General features: G+C 38.1%; 1 protein-coding gene across 20 annotated transcripts in view; it reads left to right on the forward strand.

The window, feature by feature from the left end:
- The window catches only part of Tsga10 (testis specific 10), a 111,417-nt gene that overhangs the window by 68,014 nt on the left and 30,642 nt on the right, over positions 1-12,761 (forward strand). For all 20 annotated transcript variants that reach the window (XM_076557457.1, XM_076557454.1, XM_076557461.1 and 17 more), the window contains 3 exons: positions 2,977-3,131; positions 6,376-6,431; positions 10,631-10,799. In XM_076557457.1, the coding sequence (XP_076413572.1) occupies positions 2,977-3,131; positions 6,376-6,431; positions 10,631-10,799 (380 nt within the window). The remainder of the gene's footprint in view (positions 1-2,976; positions 3,132-6,375; positions 6,432-10,630; positions 10,800-12,761) is intronic.

Below are 12,761 nucleotides of genomic sequence, written 5' to 3' on the forward strand. Positions count from 1 at the left end.
CAACAATTAAAGAAAAAGAAGCCATGAATTTGAAACAGAGCAAAGAGCTACATGGGAGGGGTTGAGAGGAAGAAAGGAAAAGGGGGCATGATGTAATTATATTATAATTTCAAAAATAAAAAATTACTTACCCCCCCCCATTGTTCAGTAAATGTTAGTATGAGTAACTAGGTAGATGAAATTGCTACTGATTGAGACAGGAAATATTCAAAGAGAAATATGAAAGGTAATATAATAAGATACCATATATAAATGGTATTTTAAAACCATGAAGTCACCTGGGGGGGGGGCAGAGAATAAGGAGAAGAGAATTCAAGACAGCAAGAAGAAACCAAAGAAGTAGGAAGAAAACCCAGAAGTTAATCTATTTGGAAGGCAGGAAAGAAAGGTGTTTTAAGGAAAGGGTATAATCTCTTGTCAGGTATTATTGGAAAATAAAATAATATGGGGCTAAAAATTATCAATAAACTGTAGCACACTGGCAGTTTGGCTAACAGTGACCCTCAAAAGCTTGAAGTATTATTTGTGGATGGGGCAGTGAGTTTAGGAATGAATGAGAAGTCAAGTAGAAGTGGGAAAGAACAGAAATGTCTCACGAGATTTTTGTATATGGTACATTATATGTATGTATTTTATATATACATTATATATTTATTTACTTATTTATCACGTTTGTACCAAGAGGTAGATTCAGAATCCCTGAAGCAAGGCCAGGCAAGCAGGGAGACCCACTTGTATTGGAGATGCCAGCACTGTGGGATGACAACCAGTGGTAATGGCCATTGTGAAAGTGAAACCAATTTGAGCCTTTATGATGGGCTGGGGAGTGCGTATGCTTATGCATATGAACATACATGCACTTATATATGCATATGCCTATATATGTTTTATTTTTAATATTTTCATTAGTATAAACTCATACTAGAGAATTTACAAAATAAAGAGTTGGGCTAGACTCTTGAGACATTTGGTATTGGATAACCAATTGGTGTGCTCTTCCCTGGAGAAGGCTATTTTTTCTAGGAATTTCACATGTTAGAAATAAGTTCTTCTTCTACAAGCCTAACCAAAAGAAAAATTTACCTGGTACTTCTAAGAAGAGGAAGATATGATCACATCAACTTACATAGGAAATTTTATCCAAGTGATTTTCTTTGTAATCCCAAACAATTAAAAGATAGCAAGAATCCAGCATGGTAATCCATACCTGAAATCCCAGCACTTAGGAGACTGAAGTAGGAGGAACATGAGTTTCAGGCCAGTCTGGGCTATATAGCAAGTCCCAAGCCTGTCAGGGCTATATCATGAGACCCTGTCCCAAAACTGAACAAAATAAAAAATCCAAACAAACAGAATACTGTACTTATTAGAATTGTAAAGAAGCAGATATTTGTACTTTCTTTTCTTGTTGCTGTGCTAAAGTACTCTGTCAAAAAAAACTTAAGGGAGGAAGGATTTATTTCAGTTTATGGTTCAAAGTACAGTTCTTCCTAATGGTAGGAAAGTCAAGACTAGGAGCTTAAAGTAACTGGTCACATTATGTCTGCAACAGAAGAAAGCAACAGACACATGCATGGTGCTCAGCTTCTTTCTCTACCTTCTATATAAGCCTAGGACCTACTGCCTGGAGGATGTTCCCACCTCCAATTAAGAAATGTCTCTCACATCAATTAATGTAATCAAGATAATCCCATATAGGCATGCCAAGAGACCCTTCTCCTAAGTGGTACTGGATTCTGTTAGGTTGACAGCACCATGATAGCTAGATAATGGATTGATTGGTTTTCAGTGGAAATATACACAGATATAAAAACACCAAAACGTGTGTGTTGCCTGAGAGGCATTACTGCCTCTGAGAAAGACCATGACATTGTTAAGTACCGTATGATGTGATAGGCTGGTATCACCACTTAAGCGCTGCACTGGAATGGGTCTTGACAGGGATTAACTCTAGGCATTATCCTAGAAGTCTGGTCTGCAGAGCTCTCCTTGCAGAGCACGAGAAGAGTGGTTCTTAAACTCTGGCATGTGACATAGTCTCCTAGAAGCTAACAAAGCTCATTGGAGCCAGACTTGTTGAAGGTTTATGCCAGGTAATTCTGTGATCCTAGAGCATCTACCTCTAGACCAAAGTTCTATCACTGTGGGGTGTGGGGCACAGTGTGCTTGTCAAAATACAAGTTGCTATGCCCATTATCAAAAATTTTGATTCAGTAGGACCGTGGAAAGCCTAAAAGTTGGTGTTTCCTAGGTGGTTCAGACAGAGTTGGGTGACAAACCACAGTTTAAAAAATCCTGCTTTTGGGGTTGAGGATTTAGCTCAGTGGTAGAACGCTTGCCTAGCAAGCACAAGGCCCTGGGTTCGGTCCTCAGCTCCGAGAAAAAACAAAAACAAACAAAACAAAACAAACAAACAAACAAACAAAACCCCTGCTTTGAAAGAAATTATTCATGCCTTCAGTACTGACATTGGCTTGTCAGAGTTTCGACAAATAGGATACCATAAATGATTCTCCTACTTAGGAATTTTAGAAAAATAAAAAATCAAAATTGGGAGACAATTAACTCTAAAGCTGATTTAATTGAATATTTTATTAAAATGTATTGTCAACTTTACATTCAACAGTCATGCTAGGCTAGATAGGAGAGGAATTTAATGGAGAAAATCCATTGGTGGTTTTGATATTCCACCTGTCTCATTCATTCCCTTTCTGTGCTCCCTACCACATAGATCAGTCTGATTAGATATTGACATAGAACTTTCTTTTGCTATAATTCAAATTGTGCTTTTACATTTATGGGCATTTAGAACTTTGTGGTTCACTATCATTTATAATCACAAACAAAATATTTTTATTTGGGTTATGTTACTCTTAAGTGATTGGGTAACAAACAACTAGTTGGAAAATATTTCAGTCTGATGAACTGGAAAAAAGATTTTATCTTGATTAAAACAATGCCTTTATGATTATTTAGATAATTTTACGAGGCAAAGTATTGCACAGCGAGAAGAAATCAGCATTCTTGGTGCAACCCTCAATGATCTGGCTAAAGAAAAGGAATGTCTGCAAGCATGTTTGGATAAAAAGTCTGAGAATATTGCATCACTTGGAGAGAGTTTGGCAATGAAAGTATGTTCTGAGAACTAGTAGACAAGATATGCCTAAATGAAATGTTTAAATATTAAACTGTGGGTTCCTTGACTCTGAATAAAGGAATAGGATTTTCCTAGAAAACCAAAAACTTTAAATCTGATGTTGAAATGTCTTAACCACATTTTAGGAAGTATGCATGCAAATCTAGCTAATGTTTAAAACTTATTTTTCTATCATGAATTAGTGATTCAGGTTTACTGATAATAACTAAATCAAAATAAGGTAGTAAGAATTTTTTTAATTTTGAACATTTTAAGTCTATTACCTTGGAAAGTCACATGCTCATTCCATTAAAACTGCCTTTGTGGTTGTTAACTAGGAACACACTTTTTCTGTCTTTTGAGCCAGGTCTCACTGGGTAGCCCTGGCTGGCCTGAAACTCAGTATGTAGACCAGACTGGCTTCAAACTCCTAGAGACCTGTTTGCCTCTGCCTCTCAAGTGCTGGGATTAAAGGTGTGCACCAGCAAGCCCAGCTTATTTAAGGTATTTTTGAGGGCACATGTTTTTATGCCATTGTCAGTCTCTAGGAAAAGGCTGTGTGCTTCTTGTTCATAAAGCTGGGTGATAATGCCACACATGTATTTTTTTCTTGTTAAACAACAACAAAAGATTTTACAAGGAAGACAGATTTAAAGAAGTCCCCTTTAGCTGATAAACTGTGAAGGCAAGCTAGTCTGGTTTTTTTTTTTTTTTTTTTTTTTTAACCAATGTTTTAATCAAAATTATATCATTGGAGTAAGGTTTTTTCTATTCTAAGGGAACTAATTGATTTATATATCCATCTGTCCATCCAGTCTTTCAACCAGTATTTATTGACATGCACTAGTGTTACAGTAAAAACTGAGGGTGCATGAGGCCGTAGAGGGATAGAGGAATATCCTCCTCTGAAAGGACAGGTAAGCACCATAAGGACACATCAGAAGCACAACTGATTCAGCCTGGAGTTAGTTCTTCCAGGGGAGGAGGAAGATCTAGGAAGCCTTCCAGGGAGTGGCATGTCCTAGTTTTCCTAAAAAATGACTATGAATAAGCCAGACTTAGGGGAAGAGGACAGTGGGAACGTGATAGGCAGAGCAACTGACACTAGAGTCCACAGACTCATGGGAGAATTTCAGGACCATTCCAGAGAGTTTATGGCCAGAGAATAGGTTGCAAAGAGCTGTGTATAGAAACACCCAGTCACAAAGATACATTTGATGTTGATTGTGGACTCTTTTGTTACAGAGGTTACAACTGGATCTTCATTTTAAAATGAATATTCTAGCAATTATAAATCTGTAAGAAAGATGGACTGTAAGGAACTGAGACTAGGGACAGAGACTGGTAAAAAGTAAAGTGGTGAGACCTTCCTGAAGATGCCGCAGTGCTGTGAGGGAAAAATGTCTATTAAGGAAGTGAGACCTCATCAGTAGTTACTGTGCATGAGGAAGAAACACGAAAAACCAGAACATGCTTAGGAAGGGTGATTATTCACCTGTTGAGTTGGAGTTATCCTTTGGATATGTAAATGTAATATTCATTGGCTTCTGGAATTTTAGGTTTGAAGAGAAAATTGAAGTTAGATTTGGATTCCTGAGCATAATTGAAGTCATGGAAGAAAATTGTATGTGTGTGTGTGTGTGTGTGTGTGTGTGTGTGTGTGTGTGTGTGTGTGTGTGTGTTTGCTGAAAAAGGATCTTTTTAAAAATTTATGATTTTTAGTCAAGATTTTGATTTTCCTTATAATTCAAAACAATAAGCATGATTTCCTTTTAAAACACTAACATTTAGAAATATTTTGCCTCTTTCAGAATTTCATTTTTTTATGTGCCGTATGCACTATTTCAGATACCTCTTACTTGGTGAACTGCACCATGTCTCCTTTACAAGGACAACTGAGATGCAGGTCCATTTCAAATGACGACATTGAAGGTTTTCTGAAATGGCCATCATCTGAAGGGAGATAATTTGTAAGGCAGCCTTAGAGGGCTAAAAGTGGTTGCCAAGCATGGTGACCCATGCCTGTAAACCTAGAGAGGCAGGAAGAGCTCAGTAATCCTAAGGCCAGCCCGGTCTACATAGCAAGTTTCAAGCTAGTCAGAGATACATGGATTCTGTCTCCAAAAAACCCCCCAAACAAACAAAAGGATAATGTTTTCTGTGGTGACATTTTAGAACTTAACTAACAAATGCTGGTAAGTAGAAAGCAAGGCACTCCTTAGATTAATATGGAGATACAGAAATAAGCTCATCTGGAGGACTCTGTATTAGAGTGAGTAGGTGATTTTTTTCCCTGGTTATCTTAGCTTTTATTTTAAAACTTTTATTTTTATTTATGTGTATGTGTCTGTGTTTGTGTTTGAGTATGTGCAAGTATGTATGGGTGCCTGAGGAAGCAATATATTCAAATCCATTTCAGTCTTGACTGATTCTACTGTTTCTATTTTTTCACAACAGCTCTAAAATATATTGGGACAGATGTTTAAAGTTAATATTGCTAATACAAATAATATACTCAGTTGTTTTTTCTAAGAAATAAACTATAGTTGCCTATAGTTCTATAAGTAAGGTTGAGGCTAAGGAAGAGCACACCAATTGGTTATCCAATACCAAATGTCCGCCGTGAAAACATACGTGCACATAACATTATATAGACTTAGCAATTAGTATTTATGTGTTTAGGAATATATGTGCATATATACATACATACATACATACATGTATGTGACAATAAATAAAGGAGTCCATGAATTTGAAAGAGAGCCATGGGAGAGTTTGGAGTGAGAAAAGGGACACAATTATATTGTATTATATTACAATCTCAAAAAAATGAATAATTAAAAAAGAAATAAATTTAGCTATATATTCACTTTCCCAAGTTTTATAACATGAGGAACATATGGAAGTAAATTAGTACTATTTATATATAATATTTTATTGCCAAACTATGGTGGTTATGGGAGCCTTATATAGCTGGATGATTACACAAACTTTTTGACACTGTATTAGTTACATGATCTCATATCTACACCAAAGAGTATTGTTTCCTTTAATAAATATATTAACTTTACCCAGCACAAATGTACACATTGATTATGGGCTTTAAAGTATAGAGAAGAATATGACATAAATTTTTAATACCAAATGAAAATCACAGGGGAACAATTTCTTTTTATTCATCAGCTTTGGTAGAAATGATTTTTAAATGATTTTAACTTAATATTTGTATTAATTTTAAGGAAAAGACCATTTCAGGCATGAAGAATATCATTGCTGAGATGGAACAGGCATCAAGGTAAATCATTCGAAAATACTTGAGCACTTACTGGAGGCAAAATACTATTTATGTGTAATACAAGGAGACTGAAAATCAAGGGGCCTGTGTTATGTATCAGTAACTCTGATGTTCAGCAGAGGCTTAGGTTGACTTGGGGAGTAAAGGAGAGGATTAGGTTCACCGAATGAAATTAGGGGAAGGGCTTCTAAAGCAGAACTAACAGTAAAGAACCATAGTCTGTGTTCCAAAGCTTGTTGAACTAGGAGTAGGTGAGTGTTGTTGTTCTCAGGGACTGAAGGAATGGCACAGCTGTTAGAAGCAACTCTGCTCTTGCAGAGGACCCAGTTCAGTTCCCAGCACCATATGGTGGCCCAGGCAATCCTATACTCTTCTGACCTGCAGCAGGCATGCATGTGCTACATACACACACAGGCAAAACACTCATACACAGGAAACTAAATCAATCTTGGGGGGAAAAAGAAGTGAAGGAGGGAGAAACCAAACATGTGAAAAGGCCTGTACAATATACAGATGAGTCTTGATTTTCATCCTTTGGGTAGTAAAGACTATTACAATTTTTAAATGTTTTAAGGTATTTTTTGTTGATTTATCCAGGAAGAAGAGGCAATAAATTGGGCTTTAGAAAAGATAAGGAGGACAGAAGGAATGAATTCTTTATGATGAGGAGCTTTATGGAAATGTCAGGGTTCCAGATCCTCATTGCATAGGATAGGAGGAGTGTTCTGGAAAAGACGACTTTGCCTCTGAATTTCAAGAGCCTGTGAGACCTGGTAGATGTGTCTAGGAAACATGAGTCTGAGATGTTAACTAGGGGACTAATTCTGGAGACAGTTATTCTGTGGTTTACATGGTGCTGGGAATGACAGAGTTCTCTATAGGAAAAGAACAAAATAGAGGCTAAATATTCCTTCAATGGCTATCTGCATGCTACAGGGACAGAGAACTCAGTAGCTGCCTAGTCAACAAAGCTGGCTGCTGAGTGTTGGAGGCTCTTGGAAAGGCTGCTGGTGTTCATTTTATATTGAATGTCCAAAGAAGTTGGAGTCTATGACAGCAGCAGCAGCTGTAGCTGCCCACATTTAGAAAGAAGTTCAGGGGGCCAGACAATACTTTTTTCCTGGGAGAGCCATTTAGAGGGTGCTGCCCACTTTGAGGATGGGTCTTCCCCAGTCAGTTAAGCTTCTCTGGAAACAGCACCACAGACATGCCCAGAGGTACATTTCCTAGGGTGTTTAAGTGTCACCAAGTTGATAAGATGAGCTGTTACAACTCCACCCCTTACCAACTTGACATACAATCACATCTAATGTCTTTCCTAATTTTTAAATGAAGACTGTAACAAGGTCATAAGTCCAGGTGATGTGAAATAACTATCCCATGTCCAACTGAAAATGTATTAATTCTTCCTCCAGAAAAATGGTAAAGTCCCTTGAAGGATGCTTATTTTTTAAAATAACTCATGATTTGAGTTTGGTAATATAGATATAATGGCACTTATGTTCTGAAAGCAACTCAATGTTGTATTACATGCTAAATCTATAAGGCAGGAAAGAAAAACAGAGATCTGTTTAATATATATGTACCCACCACCACCACCTCCACCACCACCACCAAAAGACATCCAGGAAATAAGTGTGATAATTACAGTCCTGATTTCTATAACTGGTCATGTGTCTGAAGCTAAAAACTGATAATGTATTACTCATTCTGCCTTAAAAAAAAAACCCTCAGTAAATCTGTTTTTTTATATAGGGGTCATGACACACACTTTCACTCCTGAAGGGTCTAGAATTTTTATCATCCTTCCTAGGTTGATTTGCAGTTTCCCATTGGTCCTAATCACAGGGAATTGAAACACTAAGAGATAGCCAAAAATATTTGCATATCAGACATGCTGTTACTTTGCTTCATTGTGGGGTGTTAGTAAGTTTCTCCCTGGTAGTCTGAGTCAACCATTCTTAATACTTTAACTCCTTTCTTAGCCTCTTGACTGAGGAATCCAAAGTGGCCAGGGGCTGCCTTAGTTTTTAGATCTGTGGAATGGCTTGTGTACCCCCTGATTGAAACACTCTCCCCTCTCTGGAGCCAATGCTTGTTAGGCCAACAGAACATAAGGTTGTGGGAATAGGAAGCAGACATTCTTTTAGTGGATCAGTAGGGATGATTTCCATTTCTTAATTCTCGGACAAGAATCCTGACTAGAGGGAAAATAGTACCATGTAGCTTGAGTTTTTCTGCCTGGCCCACAGTCAGGACAAATCTATGTCACCACAAATCTCTGTCACCTGCCAGTCCCACAGCCACTCAGACCCAACCAAGTAAACACAGAGACTTATATTGCTTACAAACTGTATGGCCATGGCAGGCTTCTTGCTAACTGTTCTTATAGCTTAAATTAATCCATTTCCATAAATCTATACCTTGCCACGTGGCTCGTGGCTTACCGCCATCTTCACATGCTGCTTGTCATGGCGGCGGCTGGCAGTGTCTCCTTCCACCTTCCTGTTCTCTCAATTCTCCTCTCTGTTAGTTCTACCTATACTTCCTGCCTGGCCACTGGCCAATCAGTGTTTTATTTATTGACCAATCAGAGCAACAGATCTGATATACAGACCATCCCACAGCAGTACCATATAATGGACACTAATCCAGAACATTGATAGCCTTCTGGAAAACCCTACCCTTAGGCCTCTGGGCTATTGCCGCACATTTGGTGCTATAACCCCATATTTAAAAGGCTGTTTCACTGTTCTGTCAAGCCAGCTGCTTCAGGATGGTTGGGAACAAGGTAAGACCAGTGTATTCCATGAACATAAGCCAACTATTGTATTTCTTTGGCTGTGAAATGAGTTTCCTGGTCAGAAGTATTGCTGTGTAGAATACCACAAAAGAGGATAAGGCATTTTGTAAACATTATATGTGGGGAAAAGTAAACCCATAACCAAAATAAATATCTTTTCCAATAGGACAAAGTGCTGCTCTTTCCCTGATGTAAGTAATCCAACATAGTAAGAGCTAGCTCCAGTTATCACCAAACCCATTATGGAAATTCATACTTATAGTTCTTTTCTTTATAACCACTCCTGGTACCAAAAAGTTGTTATTAGGCAGGGCTCTCTAGAGCAGTGGTTTTCAACCTGTGGGTCATGACCCACACAAGGGTTTCATATCAGATATCCTGCATATCATATATTTACATTATGATTCATAACAGTAGCAAAATTACATTTATGAAATGACAATATAATAATTCTATGTTTGAGGGTCACCACAACACGAGGAACTGTATTAAAGGATCACAACATTAGGAAAGCTAAGAACCATTGCTCTAGAGGATGTAACCAATAGAATGTATATATGTATATTAAAGGAAAATAGCCTCACATGCTAGGAGCTAGGTATTCCAGCAGTGGCAGTCGATGTACCAGAAGGGCATAGAACTTAGTACTTACCCACCCCAAGAAACTGGATGCCTCACCAGATTGGTGCCGGGGGCCTGGAACTCCCCGTTGAGCACCACTGTTCAGGTTGTATTGGCAGGAAGGAAGGCAGGGCAGAGAAACAAGGGTGGCAGCAGCAGCGGAGGGAGGCATGACGCACACTCAGAAGGGCAGGTAGTGGGTGTGCTGACCTTCCTCCAGGTGACATCACTGACCCCTTGGAAAGACAGTTGGAAGGCGTTGCCCATTTTGAGCGTGGGTCTTACCCAATCACTTAACCCTCTCTGGAGCCACTCTACAGACAGGGGTGTGTGTCTCCTATATTTTAAATCCTTGTTGAGTTGAAAATTGAGAATCATACAGGAGTCATGGACATGACAGGGATTTCTCTGAAAAGTAGGGCTAGAAGGAGAAGAGTGGGGTATGGGTATGCACTCTGAAAAACAACTTTTAAGGGCACAGAGGAAGAAGACTCTGCAGGGGAGAGTCAGCCATAATAGCTAGAAGTCTAATGAAAGCCTTCCTATTAAGTGTTAGAAAATTTGAGATACAGGCACATCACTGACTTGTGTTTGTTTAGTACACTTTTCATAGTGAAACTGTAAATGTGGCCTTCACAGTGGCTCCTTTAAATTTAAATGTTTTAAGCCTCTTCAGTTGTTTTCATTCTAACTGTCCATCTTCTGTCTTGTGAGAATTTATTATTCTATTTCAGTAAAATCTCTCTTCTTATGTACTATTTGATTTGTGGAATAGACAGTCTACTGAAGCCCTAATTATGTGTGAACAAGATATTTCCAGAATGCGCCGGCAATTGGATGAAACAAATGATGAACTGGCTCAGATTGCCAGGGAAAGAGATATCTTGGCTCATGAAAACGACAGCCTTCAAGAACAGTTTAGCAAAGCCAAACAAGAAAATCAGGTATGCTTGTTCTCAGTCTCTTCTTCTCAAAGAAAAAGAATGCATTTCTTCTGAGGCACAGCCCTCATTTCATTTTGTAGAAAAGCAGACTCTGCAACCAGCAATTCCTGTTTTTTAACTTTCATATCAGATTATGTCATGTAATTTCTAGATGAAATTCTCAGACATAAAGTATTAGATATTAAAGAGAAAGGAATCGGAATATAATGGATTTGTTTTAAACCTTAGAAAAACTTCCATACCAAAGGGTAAGTATTTGAATTAAAGAAGACAAATGAGGATTGAGAACTATGAGAAAATTTAAAACAGGGGCATGTTTATAGTGGACTACATACTACTGTGCTTAAATATTATGTGTGGACTGTGATACATTTTTTTAGACCTTTTTAGTACTGTGATACTTTTTAGGGAAATTCTATTTTTCACTCTGTAAGCCAATATATATTTCAGTCTGTCTTCATTTCCAATATTATTTTAATTTAAACATTAAAACATTATTTTTTGAAAAAAAAGAAAACCAAATGAAAGAGGCTGGTGATGTATCTCAGTTAGTAGGGTGCTTGTTAAGTAGACATGAATCCCTGAGTTTGATCCCCATAACCATACAAAACCAGGTGTGGTGCTGGCTGCCCCTAGTCCCAGTACTCAGGAGGTGAAAGTGGGAGGACCAGAAGCCCAAGGTCATCCTTGACTACAAATGAATTTGAGGTCAGGCTGGGATACAGTTACTGTTGACATCTAATATACATTCTTCTTACTTCATAGAAATTCAAAATTGTCGCCGGGCGGTGGTGGCGCACGCCTTTAATCCCAGCACTTGGGAGGCAGAGCCAGGAGGATCTCTGTGAGTTCGAGGCCAGCCTGGGCTACCAAGTGAGCTCCAGGAAAGGCGCAAAGCTACACAGAGAAACCCTGTCTCGAAAAACCAAAAAAAAAAAAAAGAAATTCAAAATTGTGATGCTGTTTGTTTTAGTTACTGTTGTATTGCTGTGATGAAACACCATGACCAAAGCAACTTATAAAAGGAAGTGTTTAACTGGGGTCTTTCTTACAGTTTCAGAGGGTTAATCCATGATCATCATGGCAGAGAATGTGGTGGCAGGCAGGCAGGCATGGTTTTGAAGAAGTAGCTAAGAGCTTACATCCTGATCCATAGCCAGCAGGCAGAGAGAGCGAGACTGGACCTGGCAAGGGCTTTTGAAGCCTAAAAGCTCATCCCCACTGACATCTTTTCCAACAAGGTCACACCTACTCCAACAAGACCACACCTCCTAACCCTTTCCAAACAGTTCCACTAACTGGGGACTAAGCATTCAAACACAGGAGCCTATGGGGGTCATTGTCATTCAAAAAACACACTGCTTTTACATATAATTTTTAAATGTTGGTGGAATAAAAACTGTGCTACTTTATATCCTGCCCTTTCTATGTGAGGAGACAATAGAACCAGGTATTTAAGGCTCACATGAGGTTGGCTCTCATTGCTAGATTGTATTATCATGTAGTTTAAATTCTAAGAATCTTATAATCTGTAAAATAAAAAAAAAAAAAAGAATGTTGTGTCCAGAATGCCACTTACTAGCTTTCCACAATATTTCCCTGCTTTGTTACACTGCATACTCATGATTGGCCACCAGAAGAAAACTGGCATCATAAGAGTTTACATGTGTTCCAGTGTAGTTTTCTTCTTCCTTTGGGTCATGTAAGAAAGGTCTTTCTACATACAGGATCAGAAACAACATTGTAGAAAATTTGGAAAATTGAAACCTTAGAAAGTTTTATTCTTAGTATCACATCTTTTAACAGAAATATAAGTTCATTATAGAATGACTTTTTTTTCATAAAGAAGAAAAGGAAAAAGAAATATCTCCTGGTGTTTTTACTATCTAGTTACTGTTATGTTAGCTTTTAACATGTGTTTTTACTGATTTCATAGAAATTTACAATTTTAAACATTGTAAA

This window comes from Peromyscus maniculatus, chromosome 21 (genome assembly GCF_049852395.1).
Source record: "Peromyscus maniculatus bairdii isolate BWxNUB_F1_BW_parent chromosome 21, HU_Pman_BW_mat_3.1, whole genome shotgun sequence".
Lineage (NCBI taxonomy): Eukaryota > Metazoa > Chordata > Mammalia > Rodentia > Cricetidae > Peromyscus > Peromyscus maniculatus.